This window comes from Carettochelys insculpta, chromosome 4 (genome assembly GCF_033958435.1).
Source record: "Carettochelys insculpta isolate YL-2023 chromosome 4, ASM3395843v1, whole genome shotgun sequence".
Classification (NCBI taxonomy): domain Eukaryota; kingdom Metazoa; phylum Chordata; order Testudines; family Carettochelyidae; genus Carettochelys; species Carettochelys insculpta.
The window spans coordinates 128,875,265-128,902,883 of record NC_134140.1 but is presented as its reverse complement, the minus strand read 5'-3'; the positions used below and the strand labels follow the sequence as shown (position 1 = coordinate 128,902,883).

General features: G+C 44.3%; 1 protein-coding gene across 2 annotated transcripts; it reads left to right on the top strand.

Moving 5' to 3' along the window:
- Positions 1–194: 194 nt before the first annotated feature.
- Positions 195–25,749, top strand: GC (GC vitamin D binding protein). Of its 2 annotated transcripts, XM_074993793.1 has the most exons (11): positions 195–244; positions 3,676–3,887; positions 6,463–6,595; positions 9,412–9,506; positions 10,210–10,339; positions 14,466–14,668; positions 15,331–15,463; positions 15,657–15,754; positions 16,502–16,634; positions 23,392–23,483; positions 25,560–25,749. In XM_074993793.1, exons 3-10 carry the CDS (start codon positions 6,542–6,544, stop codon positions 23,443–23,445), a joined length of 900 nt encoding a protein of 299 aa, XP_074849894.1. In that variant the 5' UTR covers positions 195–244; positions 3,676–3,887; positions 6,463–6,541; the 3' UTR covers positions 23,446–23,483; positions 25,560–25,749. The 2 variants fall into 2 exon arrangements, with proteins under 2 accessions (XP_074849894.1, XP_074849895.1); XM_074993794.1 differs by lacking the exon at positions 6,463–6,595.
- The last annotated feature ends 1,870 nt before the right edge of the window (positions 25,750–27,619 follow it).

The following is a 27,619-nucleotide window of genomic DNA, read 5'->3' as shown; positions in this document are numbered from 1 at the left end:
CCAAAGTGGGATCAGCGGAGAGAGGTCTTCTAAAATGTGGTGTTGGAGAGTTGTCTGGCTGTCTCCTGTTTATAGTCTGACTTATTCATGATGACAACAGCACCCTCTTTGTCAGCTGGTTTGATTATGATGTCTGGGTTATTTTTGAGATTGTGGACAGCATGGTGTTCAGCATAGTTAAGATAGTGTGTCATTTGGCATCGTTTGTGTATAAGGTCAGCCTGAGCAGGGTTGCGGAAGCATTGTAAGTAGAAATCCAGACTTTCACTTCAACCCTCAGGTGGAGTCCACATAGAGTTCTTCTTCTTTTGTTGTTGGTAGTGGGGGTCGAGAGAGTCAGACTATTGTTCATGGGTGTGCTGGAAAAATTTCTTTAGACGGAGGCAGCGAAAGAAGGCTTCAAGGTCACCACAGAATTGTATTTAGTTTGTGGAGGAAGTAGGGCAGAGGGGAAGACCCCGGGATAAGAGAGACTCCTCTGCTGGGCTGAGTTGCTAGCTGGAAAGGTTAACAATATTGTTAGTTGAGCTGTTGTTATTGTGGTTGAAGTTTCCTGAGGAATGAAGTAATGTAGAAAATTTATTCTCTTTTCTCTTTTGTAGAAAGTGGAAGTGTGTTTTATAAACTTCTTGTCTAGCACTGGTAAAGCCTCGTAATGTGGGGTCTTGTGTGGATGTCTGTTTGTTGATGATAATTGCAAGTTCAGAGAGTTCATTTTTAATCATCTTTTGTTTATTGTAAGGGATTTTGATCAAGTGGCTGCTAGCTTTGTCCACATATCTTCTCTGGAAATACCATCACTGGACCTAACCAGGTTACTCACAGAATCACAGGCACTTTCTCATGCTCCTCTACTAACATCATATATGCCATCATATGCCAACAATGCCCAGATGCTTTGTATATTGGACAGACTTCTAACTCCCTTAGACAAAGTGTTAATGGGCACAAAACAGACATCAAAACACTCCAGATCCACAAACCAGTTAGTCAACATTTTAATGGAATGGGGCATTCTGTTAATGACTTAAAAATATGCGTGTTACTGAAAAAAAAAGTTCGCACTGCTATTCAAAGAGAAACAGCCAAGCTGTCTTTTATATTCGAATTCGGCACATTAACACGTGGTTTGAACTGGGATGAGAATTTTCTGAGTCACTATAGGGGATCGTCTGCACACTCGGCTAAATCTAATTCTTGACCTCTCCGCCCGACCCCCCCATCCCTCCACTCTCTGATTTGCACACCTTGATCATTTTTTTTCTGATTTGTCCTCCTTGATTACTGTTTTTGGTTCCCTGTGCCTTAAATATTGAGTCTGTTCTGGTTTGGCGATGGTCTGAAGAAGTGGATCTGTCCCACGAAAGCCCACCTAATAAATTATTTTGCTAGTCTTTAAAGTACTACTTGACTACTTTTTGTTTTGATGGTATATAGACTAGCACAGCTCCCTCTCTGTTACTATTTCCTGAGCACAGAGCATTGCTCTGTTTTAATCACTTCTGGACAGATAAAAATGTTGGGATGTCTAGTAAGTAACAGACCAACACCTGCAAACTGGGCAAGCCCACTTCTTCCACCCATTGCTGGAGTCATACCTGCCTCTTTCCTCTTCCAGTCAACTGCATCATGCCAATGCTGAGCCTGAGTCACTGGACTGGGCATGGGGCCAAGCACAGATGTGGGTTAGGAACTTTCATATTTGCATCCCAAGTGCAGAAGATCTGCAGACCCACTTTGCGGAGGCTATTTCTGCCTTGGGGCTAAGTAGCTCTCCATGCCAGTTACATTCTTCTACCATGGGACAGAGAATTGAAGGATCACGAATGGCAGATAATCAGCTTCCTTTTCTCCTACAGGCCTGTTCTCACCAGTCCCCTGCATCCTGCAGCCTGCCTGTCTCCATGCAGCTCCCCAAACCCTACTTTCCCTTCCACAACAGAAAGGCATCAGATCCATGGCCTGAAAACCCCATGCAACTAATGAGACAGAGGCAGAATTTGACATCTAAACAACCACACCCACTCTGACCTAGATCCTGCAGTTTTCTGGCTTAAAACAAGTCCATGGGAGTTTTGCCTTCATTTAGACTCCAAATCCACTCTCTTTCTACTGTGATTATCTGAACTATTTCCCCACAGCTACCATACCCTCATGTCTGAAATGCTGCTGCTATCTCCCGTACTAAGCTATCTGTGTGGTCAGGGAAGGTTAATACTGATTTCATAACGCAGCCGCTGCAGGTCTTCTCCTTTATTCTCTGTACTGGGGACCCCACTCTTTTTGGCGCTTGCTTTATGCATTAAACAATTGGGTTTTTTACTGCTGAGTGTGTGTGTAAGAAGTTTGTGTCAGATACTTTTGCCAGTTTTGTGCCATCTCCTTCTTAGAAGAACTCTGAACATTAACTGGCTTTCCAAAAGTCAGAATTTCACTACAGTTACACCGAAACAGGATGGTTAACAAATTTTCACACAACGCATTCACCCCCGTACCCTTCCAGAAAGTTATCTTGTGCCACTTCTCACTAAAGAATAAAGAGCATGAGGGGAAATCTCTTGCTCCTAGGTCTGCCTTACATTTATAAAGTGCACAATACAGATTGAACCTCTCTCGTCAGGCACTTTTGGGACCTGACTGGTGCCAGATGAGAGAATTTGCTGGACCACAGGGGGTCAATATTTTCTAGCATATTACCAGCACTGCTTATTGGGCTCTTAGAAGACATCTGTGGTAAATTACAGCTAAATAACAGCACAGAACACTGAGAGTGAGGACTGGTGGCAGTAAACTGACTTTATGGGCGTGTCTACACTACCACCTTCCTTCGAAGGAAGGATGGTAATTAGGGTGTTGGGTGTTTACTAATGAAGTGCTGCTGTGCATAGGCAGCACTTCATTAAGCAAATTCCCCCCAGCGGCAACAAAACTTCAAAGTACCAGCACGCGTCTAGCCACAGCGCACCCGCTGGTACTTCGAAGTGCCGCAGCAACTTCGAAGTCCGTTATTCCTCAAAAGTAAGGGGACTTCGAAGTTTCCCTTGCACTTTGAAGTACCGGCGGGTGCGCTGTGGCTAGACACATGCTGGTACTTCAAAGTTTAAAACTTGGAAGTTGCCGTGGGGGGGGAATTTGCGAAGTAAAACTCCCAACACCCTAATTACCCTCCTCCCTTCAAAGGAAGGTGGTAGTGTAGACACAGCCAATGAGACCCTGGGAAACTTGGTCACACCCATGATAAGTGGTCATCTGGCTAACAAAAAGAATTCCGGATTATGGATGTTGTTGGCTCAGAGTTCCAGATTAGAGAGGTTCAACCTGTAGTACACTCCCAGGGAATTTAATGAACTACCCAATAACATGGTCCCAATGAACTATTGAAGTGACTGGGAGGGGTGGCAGTCAGCACAGAGAAATGAGATGGTGACACTGTGGTACCGTGCTACATACCATATCTGCGCTTCTGTTTCCAAGATGAGGTATCGCCAGCTCAACCCACCTCTTCTCCTCCACAGAGCCCACTTCTTTGAACTATATACTGAAGTGGATTTTACCTATAGATCAAAGGGATGCTTTGCTTAAGAAGGAATGTGAAAACTCTCTAGTTACTGCTCAACTGAGAACTTGGATACTAATGTCTTCTGCTTCCTTTTCCTTCTTCTCCCTCTACCCCAGTCTTCAGCTCTGTCTGCCAAGTCCTGTGATGAAAATGCTCCTTACCCTGATCACCCAGGAATCGCAGCTTGCTGCACCCACGAAGGGCTAGAGCGAAAGCTTTGTCTGGCCGCCCTGCACCAACCACCAAAAGAGGTCCCTACATACGTTGAGCCATCGAATGAAGAACTCTGTGAGGCCTTCAAAAAGGGCCCCCAGGACTTTGCAGACAGGTAAGAAGGAAGAGATCAAGTTTAGCTTAGGCGCTTTATCCATCTTAAACATATCCCTAGAATACAATTAAATCTTAATTAAACTTAATTTATTTTAAACCATCTCTTTCACTAGTCAACACAATTTCTCCACTAAATTCTATTTTTAACTAAATGATTGGAATGCATGACAGTATCAGTTAAGTGCTATTAAAGCGGGCCTACGCACCTGACAGAAGTATACCTTTTTCTGCTGTATTGTCTCTGGTTCCTGCATGGATGCACGAGGCTACAAAAGTGCAAAGAACCTTTCTTTCCTACTCACCATGTGAGTCATGTGTAAGGGTTAGAACTATTGTCCCTGGGGATGTGATCCACTTACAATGGGGCACAGAGGGTTACAGAAAGGACTTAGCTCAATAAAATATTACATAGTCAGGCCCATATGCAGGGGGGATGTGGAGGTTTCAAGCACACACACATACACATGTCTGATTTCTCTCCCTTCCTCCGTGCTGCACTGTGCAGGAGGAACCTGAAGGACATGATGGGTGAACCCAAGGCATCCTGGAAGCTGTAGTTCCTTGGCCATCTCCCTGCCTACAGAGAAGGTCCTGGAGCAGGGAAGGGACTACATTTCCCAGCATGGCCTCATCCACTAGCAATAGGAAAGGGAGTAGGATGACTGTTTTGGAATATTGGTTATCATTTACAATATTACAGGAAGATCCCAGAAGGTAATTTCTATAAAACCTTTTTTACTGTACACCTTTTTAGTACGTTATAACAAAATCATTTTATCAATCACTGTTTCCACTCACATTTTTCAGTAACCTCTGTTATGCACACTCATTGCACAACTATTTTGAACTCCTTTTTACTTAAAAAAATTGCAGCCCACATTTACAAAAAAGCCCATGCCCACAGAAATTCCTGCAAATAGGCCTGATGGTGCAGCAATAATAGTCTTAAAGACAAATGGGTTTGGAATGTCTTTGGGGCTGCTCTGAGCTTTGAAGAAGAGTCTCTGTGCAGTGCAGGTTTTCCAGTATCTTCTGCTTGGATTGTAGTAGTTGGGTGCTAGAAGTCTCCATGAATGGTTGTGCTTCTCTGGGATCAAGAAAATAGAACTTTTGCTTGTTCTGACTCATATGGTGGAGAGATGGTGGAAAAGATGAAGGGGGAAAAACAAAGAGTGTTCAGTAAATCCTGAATCTGTCACTTATTGCCTCATTTCTGGGTCCTCCTGAGAGACCAACTTGGGGATTGAGGGTCAGTTCTTCAACGGTACTTTAACCTTCAGGTAAGCACCTAATACAAATTAATTGCAATGCCTCCCTGAATTTGATGTCTCTCTCCCTTTGAAATGACTGGGAAATAGGTAACTAGCAGGATTTACAAAAATGCCTGTCTGCATCTTCAGGCCCTAAAATCTAGCCCTGAACCTCTCTCTAGACCTTAATCATAAAATTTCTTTTTAGATGCTTGAGAGAGATTATCAAAGGTCAGCAGTGATTTAGTCACACACTTTCCACTGACTGTTCAAATCTCTTTGCAGGTCTCTCCCTAGACATGTGTGAATGAGATATCTGATGTTAATTACCCAAGTTTGCCCACTCAGAATTTAGGCCACTGCTTATTGTTATAAGTACATTTACTTTTATGATTTCTTCCTTTCTCCTGGCACTAGTCTAAGAAAATGTAACCAAACCGCAGCATAAGGTGTCCATTGCAATCGCCTCTCATGAAGCAATTGTCACGTGCTCCCGGGATAAAAGAAAACCAGGCAGAATGCAAAGCTTGTGTAGTATATTGAGGGCCACATCTCTAGGTGCATGGCTAGGCTGGAGAGATAATGCATACCCATAGCACTGCGAAAGTAACCATTGTATGGCAGTAAGTGGGAAGCCCAACTGGAAAAAGCAGTTAGATGCTGCCAATGCTCACAGGCCTACAGTGGATAGGAATGGGCATGACCATAGCTTCCCTGTCAGCATTATGATTTATGCAAACATCATATATGACTTACGTGCTTCAAATTCTCTTTTCTTTCCCCCACTCTGCATGCTGTTGGTGCACAGGGCCATGATCTTGCTCCACCTATGTATCTTTTTACTGATAACCCACCTGATTCACTCTATGGGGTTGACAGATGCCAGGCATGGCAAAAAGTCAGTTTACTAACCCATTTACTAATTTATCTGAAACTAGTAAGGATGCTACTAGACCAGCCAATTTAATATATTTTATACTATGGCAGTTATTAAACTCTCTAAGTTCAGGCTATACTTATCACCAAAGAATTCGTATGAATAAACAAACTTTCTGGAATATTTCTGTTCTCACTGCAGTTAGTACACATGGGCTTAAGCCCATTTTTGTGAGCTGGTTTATGCAGGCAGACTGCTATATGTTCATGGTTACCACCATTTTTTTTGAAATTGAAAATTGCATATATTGCGTTTGCAAACACCACTAGGATGGGTTTTTCAGACATTGAGTTTCTTCAGGAATAAGGTGCCAAATTCCTCCAGATGTGTTTGAAAATCCCTTTGAGAGGTAACAAATCTTCCAGCCAAGCATGTGTCTTTCCTAGGTTTACACACGAGTATACCAGTAACTATGGACAAGCCCCACTGCCACTATTAGTGGGTTATATAAAGAGTTACTTATCCATGGTTGGGACTTGCTGCATTTCACCAAGCCCTACTGTGTGCTTTTTGAAAGAGGTAAGTGTGCCCTGCCTTACCTTGTGTCCAGTCAGCTTCTACAGCATTAAGACTCTAAAACTTTTTAAAATAAATTCTCTCTCCTGTGGAATCTTTAATCCTGACCTAGTCCCTGTCTCAGTGGCATCATAATGTGTGTGAAAAACACAGTTCCATGCATCATAAATTATACGTACTGTGCGGAACAGTGATGGAGTACTACCTTTTTACCTTAGAATATTCAGGCTATGTACACAGCAACATTATCCCTGAATAAGCTATTCCAGAAGAGGTGTTCCAAAATAACTTATTCCAAAATAACAAGAAGACCTGTGGCACCTTATAAACTAACAGATATTTTGGAGCATAAGCTTTCTTGGGCTGATGAAGCGGGTCTTTGCCCACGAAAGTTTGTGCTCCAAAATATCTGTTAGTCTATAAGGTGCCGCAGGACTTCTTGTTGTTTTTGAAGATACAGACGAACACTGCTACCTCTCTGATACTTATTCTGAAATAGCCCAGCTACTCACAAAATGCATTTCAAAATAGCGCTCAGCTATGTCAAAATAGAGCCTGTACACACAAGAGAGTCTATTGCGAAATAGAGCCCTTGGGCACATCATGACTTATTTTGAAATAGGCGCTATTCCTCGTACAATCAGGTTTGCCGATTTCAAAATAAGGCATCTGCTATTTCGAAATTATTTCAAAATAATGGTTGCATTGTGTAGACACTCACATAGTTATAACTTAGCTGTCTAGCCATACCCTCAGGCTACGTCTACACTAGCACACTACGTCGAAGTAGCCTATTTTGACATAAGAACATCGAAATAGGCTACTTCAATGCGTATCATCTACACATCCTCCAGGGCTGGTGCCATCAATGTTCGACATCGAAGTAGCAATGGAGAACATCGAAAGGAGCCGCCCGAGAAGGAAATGCAGAGTGTCCACACACACAAGCACTCCCCATCGAAATAAGGGGCCAGGAAAGCCTCAAGCCACTCCCTTAAAGGGCCCCTCCCAGACACACTCGCGCTGCACAGCACGAGATCCACAGAGCTGACAACCAGTTGCAGACCCTGTGCACACAGCATGGACCCCCAGCTGCAGCAGCAGCAGCCAGAAGCCCTAGGCTAAGGGCTGCTGCACGCGGCAACCATAGAGCCCCGCAGGGGCGAGACAGAGCGTCTCTCAACCCCTCAGCTGAAGGCCGCAATGGAGGACCCCGCTATTTCGACATAACGGGACGTGGATCATCTACACACGCCCTACTTCGACATTCAAGGATGCTATTCCCATCTTCAGATAGGAATAGCGATTTCGACGTCTCACTGCCTAACATCGATTTCAACGTCGAAATAGCGCACGGTGCATGTAGACGCGACACGTACTATTTCGACATTGAGCGAACTACTTCGAAGTAGCCGGCTAGTGTAGATGCACCCTCTCAGAGTGTAGCGATTCAGCCCTGGCATCCACTGATTTTTAATCATAATTAAGCTGCGTGACTCTCACCAGTTTTGCCGAATGAGGCAGCAAGTGAAAATTTTGCTCTGCACTTGATCCCTCTTGTTTACGGTTCCCCGCTCTGAGTGAAACATGTAATCTTGGGCATCCCTCCTATAACTAACCCATCGCAAGCTTCAGTCCAGAGCTGCAGGTTGAGGATCACTCTGTCGTGTTTCCCAAAACGGAGATCATCATCTCCCAGGGCCAGGGGAGGAGGGGGAATCACAAGTCGAGACAGGATCACATGTTGCTGCAGAGTAAAGCAGACCTGGCTAGGTGGGAGCAGGTCCTGGTGGGAAGGTAGCAGAAGTGCCAGTCTGTAAAAGAGACAGAATTACTCCCTGCAGGATATTAATCATTAAGTGAAAGGAAGTAAGTTTGCAATTCTAAGTAAAAATAAAGAGATTCGGAAGTTAAAATCCACTTTTAAAAAGGTCTGAATTACTAGAAAGAGAAATTCAAATAACAAAAACTGCAAAGGTAACGCAGTCAGACCTGAATTTCTGACTCTCCTCAGGACAGAGAAGGGGGCAGCAGTTCATTAGCACTGGAGCCAGTAAAAAGGGTCATAGAATCATAGAATCTTAGGGCTGGAAGGGACTTGAGGAGGTCATCGAGTCCTGCTGCCTGCTCAAAGCAGGATCAACCCCAACTAAATAATCTCAGCCAGGACTTTGTCAAGCCAGGACTTAAAAACCTCTAGGGATGGCAGTTCTCTAGGTAATGCATTCTAGGGCTTCACCACCCTCCTAGTGAAAGAGTTTTTCCCAATATCCAACCTACACCTCCCACTCTGTAACTTGAGACCATTGTTCCTTGTTCTTCTGTCCCTCACAACCAGGAACAGCCTTTCTCCATCCTCCCTTTCAGGAAGTTGAAGGCTGCTAACAAATCACCCCTCACTCTTCTCTTCTGCAAACTAAATAAGCCCAAATCCCTCAGCCTCTCCTCATAAATCATGTGCTCCAGGCCCCTAATCATTTTCATTGCCCTCCATTGGACATGATAGGAAGAATGGGCCTCCAGTTAGAAGACCCCAGGTGACAAGATGCCTTACATGAGCCTAAGTGTATAAATAGCTCCTTGACCGATCACAAAACTGAAAGACCAGCAGAGGTAGTGGGCATCTAGCAAAGCTGTGTGTCATTTCAGCACTGCTTTGCAGCACTGCTTAGATCTGAACACCACCGAGACTTTCTGGAGATATTCAAATTCATTTAGGATGATAAAGTGAACAGCACATTGACCGATATGCATGCCCCCCATTGACTACAAGTAAAGGAGTGAATCTGTGCCTAATGCAGTTCTCTTTTCTGTTCCAGAGATTAGAAAGAAAGACTCTGTCCTTACTCACCACCATGTCAAGCAGAGTTTGTTCTCGCTATGCTGTGTATGGGAAGGAAAAATCGAAGTTCAGGTACAAAGGCGGTGCTGTCTGTTCCGTATATCAAGGCAAATGGGAAATGAAACAGTTTCCTATTTTAATTTCCTGTTTACTGCTATTGGCCCTCAGCCTGATCCCCAGCCTGTCTCTTGCTCTGCACTGGGGCCTGACTTTCCATCTGTCTTTTGACTCTAATACTTTCATTGAACCCCAGCAGTGTTTCCTGCAAGCACTGATTTCCGACCACAAGTTCCACACACTTTCACCCAGGATCCTAACAGGCTGCTTATAATGCCCAGGTGCCTGATGGGTCATCACCTAACTCCGACCAGGAGGCAATCAGTCATTAACTCCACTGGTGTGGGTTGTGTCTCTGAGTTTTTCCTCCTTCTCTGCCAGGTGATAGGGAAAAACCATTATATCACTCTTCTATTTTTAGTACATATTTTAAAAGCCAGTAGGTATGTGCAGGTCATTTTAGCAAGGAGACAATACTTTAGTTCTCAATGTCCTTCTCCGCCCATGGCTTAACATTAAAAAAAGTATATACAGAAATTGGGTGGAGGCTGCAGCCTCTTCTGCAACATAAAAGAAGCAAATCTCTTTAAGTGACTGTGTGCTAAATCTATAGTCCTTATCCTACAAATTTAAATGGACAGGACTTAGGTATTTTAGCCATTCCAAAACCTGCCTGACAGCCATTCTTAACCCCCTTTTGCATTTTGTATCTGTCTAGAGCCTTAACAATGTTTGCTCAGAAGATACCCTCTGCCTCATTTGACGACATCTCCCTGCTGGCTGAAAACACTGCTGAGGCGTTCTCCAAGTGCTGTAATTCCATGGCTGAAGACTGCATGCCGAAGGAGGTAGGAATCTGAGAAGTCTCGACCAAGCAGGTGTCTTATATGGTCAAACATAGTGGCTCTTCGCTTTGTTGAGTCGACAACCCAAAATTTGGCCCCAAACATCCTGTCGCACAAGCTTGTGGGATTTGAGTCGAAGGTGGGACTGGGCGCTTTGAAGAATAGATGGGGCACTCTCGCAGGTATAGGACGGTGTGGATACTCAATGAGGCTGGCAGAGACCTGGTGCTGGTTTGAAAGCTTGGAAAGCTAGAGAGAAGGTCTGAGCTGAGGCAATGGTGGATGGTTGCTGAGGCTGTTTCCCTTCTTAGAATCATACAATCCTAGGACTGGAAGAGACCTCAGGAGGCCATTGAGTCCAGCCCCCTTCCGAAAGCAGGACCAACCCTATCTAAAGCATCCCACCCCGGCCTTCATCAAGCTAGGACTTAAAAGCCTCCAGGGATGGAGATTCCACCACCTCATTAGGTAACACATTCCAATGGGTCACCCCCCTCCTGGTGAAATAGTTTTTCCTAATATCCAGCCTACACCTCCTGCTCTGTAACTTCAGACCATTGCTCCTCGTTCTGCCACCCATCACCACTGAGAACAGCCTCACAACATCCTCTTTAGAGCCCCCATTAAGGAAGTTGAAGGCTGCTATCAAATTTCCCCTCACTCTTCTGGAAACTATATAAGCCCAAATCCCACAGTGTCTCCTCATTGGTCATGTGCTCCAGCCCCCTAATCATTTCCATTGCCCTGCCCTGGGCTCTTTCCAATGCGTCTACATCCTTGCTATACTGGGAGCAGATGGTGCAGCACTGGATGCAGTGATCCAGATGTAGCCTCACACGTACCGAATACAAGGGAAAAATAACTTCTCTAGATCTGCTGGAAATGCTCCTCCTGATGCACCCCAATATGCCACTAGCCTTCTTGGCTGCAAGGACACGCTGTTGACTCATATTCAGTCCCTCATCCATTGTAATCCCCAGGTCTTTTCTGCTGCACTGCTGCTTAGCCAGTCGGTCCCTAGCCGGTAACAGTGTTTGGGATTCTTCCGTCCCAAGCGCAGGACCCTGCACTTGTCCTTGTTGAACCTTCTTGTCTCCCATCTGTCTGCTTAATGCTCACAGAGTGCTGCTTGTGGAGGCTGGGAGTTGGAAACGCCACATATCCTATCTCTTACGGCAGCTAAGTGCTGGGGAAAGAAAGGTAGAGAGCTCTGTGCTGACTGGGCTGGGAGGTGGAATGGGGGTAAGGTTGCAAAAGCAGCAGGAGACAGAAGGGAGAGAACAAGGTGTTCTTCCTTGGCACTCCCTGGATCCTACAAACTGCAGGTTATGGTTTATTTTCCCTCAGTCCATGAAGTGAGGTTCATGTGCTGTGGGCTGAGAAAATCTGAGTCCAATCTCATTGGTGGTGCAGGAGTATATTCCTTTGTAAACCTGCAAAACAAAAAAGCAGTCAAGTAGCAGTTTAAAGACCAACAAAATTATTTATTAGATGAGGTGTTGTGGGACAGACCCACTTCTTCAGACCATAGCCAGACCAGAACAGACTCCATAGTTAAGGCGTAAAGAACCAAAAATAGTAATCAAGGTTTAAGTAATCTGTGCCTTAAATATTGAGTCTGTCCTGGTCTGGCTATGGTCTGAAGAAGTGGGTCTGTCCCACGAAAGCTCGCCTAATAAATCATTTTGTTAGTCTTTAAAGTGCTACTTGACTGCTTTTTGTTTTGATAGTGTATAGACTAGCATGGCTCCCTCTCTGTTACTTTGTAAACTTGGTCATGCTTTGGCCCAGTTTTGTTTAAAATGTCTCAAGTAGTTGAACTTCTGTGACTGCTTCCCTTAGAAGATTCTTAGGAAAAGGCCACAGTTGTGAAAGTAGTCAGATACCCAACTGGAGTTAGGATCCTAAACGCCTATAACAATCTGGCCTGAAGTGCACAAGCTTTCCAAGTCCTATTTTTTTCATTCTTCAGAGAGGCTCATTTCTGTTGTTTATTCATTTGGGCTTTCCTTTCTCTTTGTTTCAAATGACGGTTTTAATTAGAAAGACCTCTTTGCAGTAGGATCTCTAGACATGTGTAGCATCACAAGTGACTCCCTTCGATTTCCCATTTCATGTATTCTGTAGTTGGAACAGAGCTTTCAAATCTCTGGCTAGTGTATCGGTATAAACATGTGCTGCTATTTTTTTCCTAGTTCTTTATTTTACTCTTCCTCATGGAAGATGTTAGAAGACAGATTTCCCTATTTAATAGGCGGCCATCACATTGTGTGGGGTTTGAGTAAACAAACCACTGAAAACTCTTTTATTCAGTTTCTCTATTGACTCACTCATTAGTATTCTTCCCAGGCAATAGTGTATCTGTGGAGGAAGTGTCTTCCCAAACCCAGTCTTCAGGCTTGATTGCCTGACATTTGTGGGGGGTTAATATCAATTATACGTGTTTTTATCCTAGATAGTTAAATTATGGATTATATTCTTATTTAGATTAGACCCGGGATTTTCAGCAGTGACTAGTCACTCTCTCAGTTTTGGGGTGCCCCACTTGAGACACTTACAGGGGTCTCAATAGCAGAGAGTGATTGCTCAGTACTTTGTGAAAAAGTTTCCTTGATGGTATCCTATGTTGAACACCTAAAAATGGAGGCTCCCAGAAATCTCTAGCTAATTTTGAGTGTCTGGCTTCATTGTCTAATCCTCCTTCAAATTGTAATCAGTTTTTACAGTGCTGTCCTGTTACAGTAAGGCTGCTGACAGTAAGGCTGCTGGGCCCTGGACAAGGTAATAGGGAGATGGCTCAGGGCCCTGGAAGGGGCGGGACCTAAGGGAAAGGGGGTGGGGCTAGAGCCCCAGGCCATTTTAAATCACTGGGCTCTGGGGCAGCTCTGTGTTTCTGCCCCCAACAGCCAGCCTGTGTGACAGTCAGATCCATGTGTACAAAGTTCGCTTTGACTGATCTCTGTTAAGATGATATAGATGCTAAGCCTTTGAAAACTGACACATAACTCTGAGCACTGCATCCAGTCCTTCATTCAAAGTCCAGTACCAAAAACCACCACAGAATCACAGAATCACAGGGCTGGAAGGGACCTCAGGAAGTCATCTAGTCCAGCCCCTTGCTTCAAGGAGGATCAACCCCCACTAAGTCATCCCAGCCAGTACCTTGTCCAGCAGGGACTTAAAAACCTCAAGGGATGGAGAATCCACCACCTCTCTAGGCAACACATTCCAATGCTTCACCACCCGCCTGGTGAAGTAGTTTTTCCTAATATCTAACCTACACTGCTCCCTCTTCAACTTCAGACCATTACTCCTTGTTCTGCCATCTGACACCACTGAGAACAGTTTCTCACCCTCCTTTTTAGAGCTCCCCTTCAGGAAGTTGAAGGCTGCTATTAGATCACCTCTAAGTCTTCTGTAAACTAAACAAGCCCAAATCCCTCAGCCTATCCTCATAGGTCTTGTGCTCCAGCCCCTTAATCATTTTTGTTGCCCTTCGCTGAACCTGCTCCAGCAAATCCACATCCTTTTTATACTGGGGGGCCCAACTGGACTGTGCATCATTTGTGACAGTAGAAAAAGCTGAGACAGTTTTCAGAGGCTGCCAAAGCCAGAGCTGTGCCTTTTGGGTATCTCTGCCATCAAGAAATGGTTCTGATATTGTCATCCTGCTCCCATGTGTTTTTAATGTTTTGCCCATTGTCATTGTGAGACACTTCGGGATCTGGAGATATTTGACAGCACAGCAGTAAATGTCTCTCCAGCTTGTGCATTCACAGATAGTCTTGTGAACTCACTTGTTCTTCTCGCCAGCATGCCAGGAACCAGATCCAAAGCCTGTGCAGTAACAGGAAATGGTGTTGTTTCAAACACAACAGAATTATTATTAATAATAGACAAGCCAATGGAGGTGTGAGTGCAGGGCCGGGAGTCAGGAGGTTAAGAGTGGTAATCACAGCTCTGCCACTGACAAGTCTTCCTGGTTTTTTGCCTGTATGTAAATGGGGATGATACTATCAACCCACATACTTCATAGTAGGAACACAGTAGTCTGCACACTGCGTAGAACAGATAAATCATAAAAATCATTATACTTCACCCCTTAAACTCATTTCTGCCTTCTTTACAGTTATCAGAACTCACCACAAAAGTGTGCACTAAACTGTCATCCAAGGATGAAAGATTTGCTGATTGTTGCAGTAGAAATAATTTCATGGAAACCTTCTTGTGCACCTATTCACTGCCACCTGCAAAGTCGCTCCAACTGCCAGAAATCCAAAGGCCCCAGGACAAAGAGCTGTGCACAGATGATGAGCGCCAGACGGCAGATAAGTACGTGATCTCCTTGCGCTCCTGTTTCCAGCCCAGAGAGAGCAGTGGATACCGCTGTTGAGCTGGAGTCTCAGTTTCGTTCTAATGCTTCTCAGGAGCACTGGCTCTGTGGCCTTTCATTTACAATTATTCATATTCATATTCAGCAGCACTGAGACAGTCTCATTGAGATAGCACCCCAGCACAGTGGGTGCTGCATAACCATAATAAGGGACAGTTCCTGCCCCAAACTGCTAACTATCTAAATTGACAAGATCGATTGTGAGTGTGGGGGTATAGGAAGTATTATGGTATCATCCCGCAGCTTCCAACAGGATCTGGTGCCATTGTATTCATTTCTGTAGTGATCCAAAAAGATGTAGGCCCAGGTCTTCAAAGATATTTAGGCACCTAAGTCAATGAGAGTTAAGCACCTAGGTATCTTTGAGGATTTGGACCACAATCCGTACTCCCAAAGAACTTATAATAAGAAGAAAAAAAGTAGCAATAATAGGAAGGGTAGGAGATTGTAAGAATAGGTGGCATTACCAGCCCTGACTGTGAGAAATTGGTATTGTAAGATCTCATCACATACAGTTGGTCAGCAATGCTGGAAGGAGAGATCCATTTCAATCCTATCAAGGACACACACACCAGCGGGCACCATGTGTTTCTTGTTGCAGATTCATTTTTGAGCTAGCACGAAGGCAAACCAACATCCCAGAAGTGTTCCTAAGCAAGGTGTATGATGCTTCCCATCATCTTGTCAGTGAGTGCTGTAGCTCTGCGGATGGCATGGCTTGTCTTGCAAGCAAGGTAACCAGTGCAACATTTTTGTCTCACGCTTTTCGATGTCCTCTGCCTTAAATTTCTCCTTCCCCTAAACTCTTTCCCAAACTCACACAGAACTTGTATATGCCAGCCAAAGCTAGCGGGTTAGTACAATGCCTTGTAACGGGCAAGGGGATTTCTTTGATCATAGAAATATTCCTTTCTTTCTGCACTACAGAGGCCACAACTGCAGCAGGAGATACTCAAATTCCTAACAAAGGCTGGCGAGCTATGTGATGGCTATAATGCCCTGACATTTCTTGAATTCAAGAAGAAGTAAGAATGACATTCTGCATGTTCCTGTAATCTCTTCACCTACTGGCATTTGCTCCTAAAGCTTTTTCTCCATTCATGACTAACAGTTCAGTACCTAATATAGGTCCTGATTATTCCTCTGCCTTTTTAAAAACAGCAAGAAGTTTTGTGGCACTGTATAGACAAACAGATTTTTGAAGCATAAGCTTTCATGGGCCAACACCCACTTCATCAGACTGACTTTATATTTGTGGGTCTTGGCCCACATAAGTTTATGCTCCAAAAAATCTGTTAGCCTATAAGGTGCCACAGGACTTATTGTTTTAGCGGATACAAAGTAAATCAGCTACCCCCCTGCTACTGTGCCTTTTTAGAAAACTTCATTTCAGATGTGTCTTTGTCCCTTTCAAGTTCACTTTCTACAGATGTTCTGGTCAATTTCACCAACAGGCAGGTTTGGGGAAACATCAAAATGTAAAGTGAATAGTGGAGGGGATTCACAGAAACCTTGCTGATTTGGTCCTCAACTCACAGCACAGAACTAGCCAGTGCGACCTGTGTCCAGACAAAAGTGCTCAGACATAATGGGTGTGTAAGTTACCAGTGGCCCACAGTTGAGTCCTCTTGAAAGGGGGACAAAGCAGTGCTGCCCTGTGCCCCTTAGTGTTTTACCACCATTGTATTTGTACATGAATTAAAGAGACCGCTGGTGTAATTTTTAGTGCTTATTCTGTCCTTTAAAATCTGACCTGTGCCCCCACATTACAGAGTAAAAGAAAGCTTCAGCAAGACTATGCCTGATGTGACCCCAGAGGTCCTCTCGGAACTGGTAGAGCAGAGAGCTAATTTTGCCTCTACATGCTGTATCATGAACGCACCTCCAGTGTACTGTGGCTTGAAGGTAAAGCGCCCTCTCTTTCTCTGCTGTCTTCAGTGGATATTCATTTGGTTGTTGTCGGTCATGTGACTCCTCTTGCAACTGATGCAACTGCATTTAGGGTCAGGTCCTGCAAATCACCACACAGCCCAAATAGCCAGCTTTTCTGTGTGCTAGGGATCCTTGCTGAGGCCATGGAGTGGGGAAACTGCTCTGTCCCCCAAAGTCATGGAGATTCTATGCTTCAGTAGCTTCCTTACTTATTCCATCATTGCTCTGGGAGGGCAGTGCCCACTGGATACAGGTGCCAGTGGGTTCTCTGGCCTTGCACCTTCTCCTCCCCAGCCTGACTCCATCTCTTCCTGTCTGAGAGTACAACAGCACCTGCAGAATTGGCACCCCCAAATTCCTTCCGAGGGTTCTACCTGCACCCATAGCACTAAAACCAGACTCCTCCTGGAGCTCCAAATGCAAGGTACCCTGTAGGAGATGCCCCCTTATCTTTTGCTGCACAATGTGCTTCTCTGTGCTCCTCATACTCCACTGCAACTCATGCCCACTGGAGAGAGTACTACACTATTAGCATGGCCCAGTGGGCATGATGGCCATGTAAGGCCCAAGGGAACGAACGCTTCAGGAGCATCTGAGAATAACAAGTGGCAATGGTATGCTCTAAGTGTCACTCTTAACTGTTATCCAGACAGCACCAGCAGTGATTAAGACCTCTAGACTCAACATCTACATCATTAATGCTCCTTATTTCCTGGCAAGTAGTCAGAAGTAATACCAACAAGCCATCTTTATCAATGACCTGAAAGAAAACGTAAAATCATCATTGATAAAGTTTGTAGATGACCACAGACTTGGGGCATGGTACATAATGAAGAGGACAGGTAACTGACTGAGATCTGTTTGGCTCATGCAATGAACATGCCACAAGCAAATAATATGCCTTTTGATATGGCTAACTGTAAATGTATAGACCGGGAGGGGCGGCACGGCGGGAAATATAAGCCATGCTTACAGGATAGGGATGCTGTCCTGGTAAGCAGCAACTCTGTAGAATATTTGAGGGTCACGGTGAATTATCAGCTGAACATGAGCTCCCAAAGTGATGCTGTGGCTAAAAGAACTCATGTAATACTGGGATGTGTAAACAAGGGAATCTTGAATAGGAATAGAGATTATTTTAGCTGTGTTTGGCACTGGTGCGACCTCTGCTGGAATACTGAGTTCAGTTCTGGTGCCCGCAATTCAAGAAGGATGTTGATACATTGGAGAAGGTTCAAAGGAGAAACACAAGATTGATTAAATGTTTTGAAAATGTGCTTTATAGTGATACAATCTCAGAACTGGAAGGAAACTTGAGAGGTCATCAAGTCCAGTCTTCTCCATTCATGGCAGGGCCAAGCACTATGTAGGCCATCACTGACAGGCGTTTGTCTAACCTACTCTTAAAAATCTCTAGTGATGGAGATTCCACAACCTCCCCAGGAAATTTATTCCAGAGGTTAACAACCCTGACAGTTAGGAAGTTTTTTCTGATGTCCAACCTAAACCTCCTTTGCTGCTAGTTAAGTCCATTATTTCTTGCCCTATCCTCAACAGTTAAGGAGAATATTTTTATTCCTCCTTTTAATAACCTTTTAAGTACTTGAAAACTGTTATCATGTCCCCTCTCCACCCTCTCTTTTCCAGACTAAACAAACCCAATTCTTCCAGTCTGAAAGGAACTCAGTCTATTTAGTTTAACAAAGAGAAGGTTCAGGGTTGAATTGATCAGACTAAAACTACCTGGATGGGGAACAAATAGTTAATAATGGGCTCTTCAGTCTAGTAGAGAAAATTATAATATGATTAAATGGTTGAAAACTTACTCTACAAATTCAGACTGGAAATAGGATGTCAGTTCTTAGTGATGAGAATAGTTAATCACTAGAACAGTCTACCAAGGGTTGTGGTGGATTTAAAATCAAGGCTGCGTGTTTTTCTAAACGATCTGCTCTGGAAAATATCTGTGGGACGTTCTCTGGCCTTTCATATTCAGAAGATCTGACTAAGACCCTAGTGTCCAATGCATTTGCCACATGGGCTGAACAGGACATTGAGGTGCAGCGATTCTGGCTCTGGAGCTGCATGCAGCTCTTGGAGCCTTTCAGTGTAGCTCTTCCTAGAGACGCATGCAAGGAGCACCATCCACCTGTTCCATGCAGGTGCCCCAGAGAAGTGCATGGGGCAGCAGCCCTGGCTGCTCCAGCAGCTCTCAACTGCTCTGGTGGCCTCTGGTGGCCCCCCGCAGCTCCCGTGGGTCACCAGCATTCATTTAGAATGAGTGACCGGGATGAATGGCTCTAGGGAAGGGAGAGGGCACTTATATGGGGGTGGGGATGGGAGTGGTTGGCTCTGGGGGGAGCCTGGCTCTGGGGAAAGGAGAGAGCATTTATTTAGAGTGGGCGGGATGGAACCTGTGGTGAATATGGGAGGACAACAGCCACAAGTGTGGCGATCTTTGAATTCTTATGGGACACCACTGGACTAGACGATCCCAGGGGCCACTTCTGACCTGTAAAAGTATGAAGCTGTGTGACTGCTTTATGTTTGCCTTGGTTTGGGAAGGAATTGAGTCTGTCAATTCTTGTCTCAAAGCTTGACAGTTTGTCACACATATGGGGCAAATCCTAAGGCCAATACTCTGGTTTTCATTGTCTTTCAATGAGAGTTTGCCTGTGTAAAAACCGAGCAAAATCCCCTGGATTTGGCCCATGTCAATTCCAGAATAAGCAGAGAAATTACCTGAGATGTTTTGTAATCACATATACTCTGTAAGGCCCTGATTCTGCAACTGTTTCCCTGTGGGGAGATCACTGAGTCCATGTGACATCCCACTGAATTCTCTGGGGCTGCACATAGATGGTGTCTTTGTGGGCATAGCCAGGATCAGAGTCAGAGTTTGGGAGGCTGGTCAGACCCTTGCCTTTGGGAGAGAGCTCATCAGAGAATGCCTTCCATCTGCTCAACTATACCCTAGTAAACCTTGGCTCATCTCTTGACTTCTTGCACCCAGAAGTACCAAAGCAGCCAGCTAATTTGGGAACAATTTTTATTTATTTATTTATTTATTTATTGCCACCTAATGGAATTCTACCCGGTGATGATCTTTCCACCTTCATCACAGCTTTACATGACAGCACAGAAGCCAAATATTATATTCCTTCAGTTCCGCCTATTGTTCCTCTTGAGCCCTTGGTAAGGGCTTGGAGATTAAGCCATGACAAATCAGGCAGTTGAGCTGATTATAAAGTCATTTTAGTTGGCTGTTTTCCATGCGTATACCCTCGTGTTGCTCTCTTGCAGTTATCCATCCTGTGATTACTTTTTTATATCTTTGATTAGTAGAAAGTTGCCAATCAATTTGCCTTCTAGACTCCAATTCATACTGCTAAAAATTACTTTTTCCACCTCATTTTGTCTGTGTATGGATGAGTGGCCAGTCTGACAGGAAGACTTCCATGGTTTCTTCCCTGGGAAATCCAGTCCTAAACTTCAGATCCTACTTCTCCATACGCGCAAAGAATTGGCTTAAGTTACTCTCCATTGGTTGGGCCGGGGGTTGGGTTTTTTTAATAGGATGCCTTTCCCTTGTACATCTGACTTTTAAAACCACATAGATCCAAAGTTTATGGCTAGGTGAGAGGGTGATTTTTAGAAACTTTAAAATATAAAATTGCTATGTGCAAGAGAATAGGTTTTATTTTCAGGTCTAGTGTGTGGGTGTGGGTGTTTCTGTTATAGTGGTCCTTGGGCTCACTGATAGGGAAGCAAAGAGGGCAACTGCTCCAGGTCTTTTAAATTCCCTTTGTAACCCCAGATGGTGTGCTCCAGGTGGCACTGAGGGCCAGGGGGTCTTGGTATATGCTGCCTGCTTCTGACCCCACCCTTTCTGTCAAGGTCCCACCCCTTTCAAGAGCACAGAGCCACGCACAGTCCCCAAATCTTTCTGCATTCTCATGACGTATTTTGCTTTTCCTGCCAGATCTTTCCTTTATTACTTTTATGGCCAAACCACAGCTTCTTAAATAATGACTTCTGTATCTGCCTTTATCACGGAGCACCAGTAGCTAAGTGCACACCAGGCAAGTGAATTGTGATTCAGAGTCACGATTCATTGTCTGGTTCTCTTCCTGGCTTAAGGGCAGACAGAAATAATGTGTGTGTGATCAGTAGCAGCAGAAATGATTGCATCTGCTGAACTGTCCTGCCCACTTGTGCTCATTTACTTAGGAAGGGAAGTCACAAAGCTGCACCTCCTGATAATTTTTGATAGATGGTGAATGTCTAAAAATGCAACAATGAACAACTCATATCTAAATAGCAAACAATATGTGATCTTGAAACCTTGGATAACTTCCCCCTTTCATACGTGCAGTGCATTGTGGGATATGCTACTGTGTCTCTGTTTTGATCATGTTGCTAATAAAATCTTGATGCTGAGAAGAAAAAGGAAGCTTGCAGCTTTCATGCTGTGAAGGACAATGCGCATTTTAAGAAAGAAAGCAGAAATTAAATGTGAAGTAAAATTGGCATAATTAAGATAGAGTTGGGAGTGATTCATGAAAATAGGGGTACAAATACACACATGTAAAGTGTGAGGAAATAGAGCATGTAAAAAGTTTGTGAACACCCTACAGTAACCATGTACTGCATTACAAATCATTGTGGGTGCAGAGTCCTTAAAACAGGGAGTACAAAAAGTACAGTTTGATGTTATTTGTTAAAGAACAGTCACATGCATTGCAGTTCTTGAATTATTGTGTTTTTTACCAAATTTGGGGAAAAAAATGGCTGTTTTCCTAGTTGACCTGTCGCTCAAAAGAATGATTAAACTCCCACTGATTATGCTCTTCCATGGTATTTTTCTATCTTTTATCTATAGATGGAGATATACCTGTCTAGTAGAACCAGAAGGGACCTTCAGAGGTCTTCAAATCCAGTCTCCTGCCAATACAGCAGGACCTGTCACCCTTCCTGATTTTTTTTTGAAGTCTATTTCACCCCTCAATCCTAAAGGGCTTCCAGAAGGAGTGAACTCACAACACTAGGTTTAGCAAGCTAATGCTCAAACCATTGAGCTATCCCACAATGCTTGGGTGAGCCCTCCCTCATCTGCCATCACTCACTGAGTCTGCAGAGCACTTTCCAATCAGACCGTTTCTGGTGGCACATCTCACTGCTGGCTCCCTTCCTGAGGTGAATCCGTCAGTGGCAAAGGATGGTCTCCATGCCCCTTTGCCTTTGACTCAGTGCTCTGCAAAGCAGAGTCAGCAGAGCTGGGTTGTAAATGCCTTCGCCTCATCTCTTCTGTGTTTTATGTAGCTCTGTTGCCCCTTTTCTGGTGCTCTACAATAACAATAGAAGCTTGCTTCGAATAACCCATGTTCCTCCTGGTGAGTCAGTCCGTTTTGTGTAGGATTTCCAGTTACGCAATTTTAAAATCACTTCTAATAAATGTGAACATGTCTTCTAATAGCTATAACCCTCCATCCTCTCTGTTATATGGTCCGTAGGTGGATAATTGCCTTAGATACATTTATGCTTCTCTAGTGATTTTGGGGGACAAACTCACACTGTGGTCCCTTTACTGCTAGTAGAGCCTCACAGTGATGGACAGAGACAGCCTGTATGTTTCTCTTTCCAAAACAGTCTGTCAAAAAGCACTTGCTATGGAACCTGGATGCTGAGGCTCTGGGTTATTAAAGTCTTGCAAATTTTAGTTTGCATGTAACATCTTATTTATTGTTATTTGTATTACTGTAATGGTGCCTACAGATTCCAACTGAGATCAGGGTCCCATTTTACTGGGAACATAGGCATAGTGAGAGACAATGCCTGTGCCACACCGCACATAGGTAGGTGAGATAATTAATATCTTTTGTTGGACCAACTTCTGTTGCTGAGGAAGGGAGACAAGCTTTTGAGCTTACACAGAGCTCTTCTACAGTAGACCTGCTCAGTGGGGCCAACAGTCACTGTGGGCCCAAAGGCAAGTGGGAAGGGGCTGGCCTGCGATCCCAGAAGGGGTGAGGCCTCTGGTGGACGGGACAGGACCAAGGCCTGTCAGTCTGTAGCACCACCCATATTGTGGCATCCCTGCCCTGAGCCCACTTGGAGCAGCATTTCAGTAGCAGCAGCCAGGAGCTCTGGGTCCCCTTAAATCACCAGGCCCTTGTTGGCAGGCTGGACCGATATTTTCTCTCCCCTTCTCTGTCTAATATCAGGACCAACCTGGCTACAACTGCACTGCGTCATCCACGTACATAAGAGCTGGGGGGATGGGAGAAGAAAAGCATTATTGGTCCTATTTTACAGACAGAGACCTGAGACACAGAAAGACGTAACATATCCAGGGCCCTGTTATATTGGCCCCAAGGCCATACAAGAAGTGGACACTGGATCTCCAGAACTCCAACCCAGTTCCGTAACCACAAAGCCAACCATTTTCCACTGCTAGAACAGAGGGGCACCCGACAGGCCGACAGCCATTCTATTCATAGGGCATGACGCTGCTCTGTCAAGAGCACCAGTACGTCACACAGCCACTGCTTACTTGACTCAGAAAAAAGCTCATATGGAAGTTAAGTGACACTTAAGCCTGGCGCTGGTCTATACACGGGGTGAATTTTCGTCCAGAGTCTCATATGAAAATCTGTCACAATCCCAACTTTCCTTATTGATTTTTAAATAGGCTACAGCATAATAATGGGCTTTTTCCCCTCATTTTCAGATTAATGCTGAAATTGGACACACATGCGACCGCGGTTCCTGCATGTTGATCTAGGTGTGGCAATACCAGCAGCAGGAAATCTCCCTGGCTAGGTAGGTGACGACTCCCACCGGGACTTTGTATCTAGGCAGTGTGTAGTGTGTGATGTAATGGGTAAATGCTCTGTGGGGCAAGGATGGGGCTACTGAAAACAAAAATTGTACAGCCACTTACCAGGTCTTGCACAGACTGGGAGAAGTAGTGAGCACAGGCTTTGTTGTTACAGAGTAAACGATTACAATACGGTGAGCTCTGAATACTGGTTGTGCGGTTTAGTTAGGAACACCAAGGAATAAGCGCTGCTCCACCCCTACCAAGTCCCAGGGCCCCCAGCGGCTAAACTGGAGCAACTCGGTTGAATACAGGGAGTTGGAGCATGAGCCTGCCTCTCCTGCAGCATTGGTGAGCTGCCACACTGGGTGAACAGCAGTACATTTCCCCAGTGTACCTGGGAGCTCAAGGCAACTTTGTCTATGGGGAAAGACGACCACAAGAAAGCAGTATATTTGGTTATGTCTTCACCGAGACAGCTGACCTGAGTTCTAAAGTGTGCGTTGCCTGTAACTCAAATCCTGTCCGCACACAGACCCACCTCACTTGAAAGTTGGCCAGTCCAAAAGAACATACAAACTAAAAGGCAATTGAGTGCAATTTATCAGCACGAACATGGCCACTCTATAACAGAGATGCAGGCAAACCCCTCTGCAGAGCTTCTGTTCCTCCCCTGCCCTCCCACAATTCGTTTTATGTTCCCAGAAAAGCCGGAGAAGTTCTCTCACAATCAATAGATCGGCTTATTGCAGTGTTAAGCTCCATTTAATTCAATAGGGCTCTGCCAGTTTACCTCAATAACCATTGTTGCTTTGTCATATTCTTGATCTGAGTCAAGATCTTTGCTGGCCTCACCAAATGTTTTGCCTCACAGGAAATTCTATAAGAGGTACCATTTTTATTCTGAAATTGAGATAACATAAACAATGCTCTTACATCAGGTCATTTCTTGCACAAACTCAGAAAAAACAATTCTGATTTCTTTTCTTTAATCATTTTTCTGACACAATGCAGTTTGCCAGGACGCATTTTAGTTAAGAGTCATCTGATCAATTAATTGGTTGCATTAGAATGTAATATATTCATTTTCTTCAACATGCACATAGACGGAGTTAGAAAAGGGGAAGAAACAACATTTATTCTTGGTTCCAGTCATTGATTTACTTGACATGGGCCTAAACTTAATCCCTGATCCTAATGCACCCAAATTTTGGGGAAGTTTGTATCTAATCCAAACATCAGCTAAATTTCCACCTTATTATTTTGATCATTTGTTTTGGGGGGTTTTGTTTGCTTTTTGTTTGTTTGTTTGTTTGTTTGTTTTAGGGTTTTTTCTGTTGTTGTTGTTGTTGTTGCTTTATAAGAACCAGTGGAGAAAAACAGCAGAAAGAAATCTGACCTGCTTTGAACCTGATTGAGAAGCTAGAATTAAACTGGATTTGAAAGCAATAATTTCATGTTTAGCACCTTTACTGATCTTTACTAGGTTTTGTTCAGCCTTTCATCCAAAAGTTCCAAAGACTTTGTAACCAAACAGGAGGAAGAGAAGAAAGAGGAGTCTAATAATTTTACCAGTGGGGATGAAGAGGGATAGAGACATTAACTCACTGTCCGAAGTTTGCAGAGCAGAACAGCTAGGAATAGAACCTAACTTTCTCTATGAGAGTTGCAGCTTTTCATATGGGGGTCGGGGAATATCACACACTGTTAGCAAATCAATGCTCAAAACTGGCAGCTGAGCTTTCAGTCTGGGATTCTCTAATCATCCAATGGGAGCTGGCAACTAAATGCCAGTGAATATCAGGGGGACTGGGTTTCTAACTGCCACTGATCCCTTCGATTATTACCCCCTTTATGTAACATTTCATGGGCCTTTAGCAGAACTAGGCAACATATAGTGATATGTGGAAATCCTTTTTACACTTCACCCAGCAAACAGTATTAACAAGTTCCCTTCCGCCATACAACTCTGCCATCCTGGCTAAGCACTAGAGAGAAAAATAAAAGTTGCATGAATTCCTTTGGATTATTCAGTTCGATAAGAAGCGTAATCTGTGGTAATTGTTTCATCTTTGTAGGCACAAAGCAAAAGCAGCAATTAAAAGGAAGAATGTTCCTCCATGTATTGTGATGCATGAAGACCTCTGCTTTCCCTAAGTCACGAGAACTAAGATCCCGACTCAGCCTCTCTTCTTCTTGTCTATTACTACAGCGACGTGACTAGTGTACATTGCAATGGCAATAAAGGCTTGAGTAGACCCTCCCTGAAGGTGATTGTATGAACACAAATGGTGGATTTAAATGCAGAGGTCCATACTTGCAAACACTGTGATGAAGTCTCCTTTTGCACTTTAGATTGGACCAGGTCCCCACTCCTATAAATCAAATCCCTGACTTCAGTGGAACTGCCCCCATTGACGTCACCTGATGATCTGACCCAGCTGAGGGCAGAAGTTCTCCATTCCAACTTCCACCAGAATTTTTCTCAAGAAAAACCCAGTTTCTGTTTTAATAGCTCCAGGGGAAAGAGAGCACAAGTAAGGGCCATTTTTCCCACTCCTGTGTGCTTGGCTGGAAGATTATCAGCAGGGTGGGAGGTAGACTGTAAAACCTTGAAAAACCTGTAAAACCTTTTTCATTTGTACAATTGACTCGAACAAGGGCCGTCAGCTGAGTTCAAAGATGTTTAAATGCACATAGACTTGTACCATACAAATCAGTGTCAGGAAAGTAGCTCGGCCTGCACTGTAAAGCATGTATTTATTAACTGCTACAGCAAATAGTGCCTTGTACTGTACAAGCTTCCATTTGACCTTCTGAAACTGATCCCTAGCTGGATGGGGGCCTGTCCCACCAGTGCAGTCATAAAGCAATGCATTGATCATGACAGATGGGAATGTAACAGGGAAGCCTTCCCCTTTTAAGGCCCCCAAGACTTGTGGCTGGCCAGCCCCAGCACAGCACAGCTGAGCAGGGTGTCTAACTAGGAAGGAAGTCCAGCAGTTGTGGGGAAGGAAGGAGTATGGGCTGATAACTCCTTACTGAGCTCCAGACCCCTTTATACTCAGCTGCTTCAGAAGATGACCAAGGGGACAATAGGCATAGGTGGGAAAAGTACTGTACCCAAAAAGTTATTTGAGTAACTTTTTGGGCAGGGGGGTGAGCGGCGTGTTCTTAAGTAGCAGTCACTGGTGTCCCTCTGGAAAATTACTTGAATAAAAGTACACACACATACAAACACAAACATACATCACATCTTGACTATATTCATGTATCCAGAAGTGAAATCAGGTGCACAGTTACTCAGGTAACCTCTTGGGATTCCGATGAAGGGAAAGCAGGTGCAGCTGACAGGTCTCTTTTGATGAGGATCTGGGGAAGGAGTTAGTGCTGGTCCAGAGCTGACTGAAAGGGCCAGGCTTTGCGCTGAACTATTGTGGACTTGTGGAGCGAAGATGGGAGCAAAGAGAACGATGCACAAACCGTGATGAGAGGTTCTAGAGGAGTCCTCCTGTCGATGGGAAGAAGGAATGTGGTATGCCCAGATTGTGGATGGGAGAGAAGTACTGAAATGGGGAAGTGCTAGTCCTGAGTGTGAGGCCTGTGGACATTGGCACGCCTGAAAGACATGAAACTAAGTCACTGAAGCAGTCCAAAAGGCATGTGTGGCTGGGTGGAGGCCCAAAACGCAAGGGGAAGCTGAGACTACAGTGCCCCACTGTGCTGTGAGGAGGCACTTGGTGTCATCGAGCTTGTAACAGGGAACTTCTAGTTGCTGAACTTTTTTTGCAGACACTATTTGTCAGATAATGTCAAATGAGGCACCAAAAAAAAATTAAATGAGCCGGAAAGTCCTTATGGATAAAGGATAAATTCATCTGATATTTTACTCAGCACAGCCCACTCGAGCTAGAAGCCTACCCATAGAAAATGGGCATAAATGTAGGGGGAAAAGCTGCAGATGAAATCTGGCTCTTAAAACTACCCAGAGTAGTTCACCAGTTCGCCAACAGATGGCACTTGCACTTTATAAAAAGAAGAAAATCCACTCTGGAAGAGAGAAGAGCCGTTAATGTGAATTTGTGCTCCTTGTACTGTTATCCCACTGGGTGGGTTACAATTATTTTATCTACTTTGC

Bases quoted from the DNA above. Each gene is read 5' to 3' on its own strand.
- GC (XM_074993793.1), top strand. From the start codon at position 6,542: ATGGTTGGGACTTGCTGCATTTCACCAAGCCCTACTGTGTGCTTTTTG. The intron at 9,507-10,209 runs GTACAAAGGCGG...GTATCTGTCTAG, and splicing joins AAGGAAAAATCGAAGTTCAG to AGCCTTAACAATGTTTGCTC. The intron at 16,635-23,391 runs GTAAAGCGCCCT...CCTCATTTTCAG, and splicing joins CAGTGTACTGTGGCTTGAAG to ATTAATGCTGAAATTGGACA.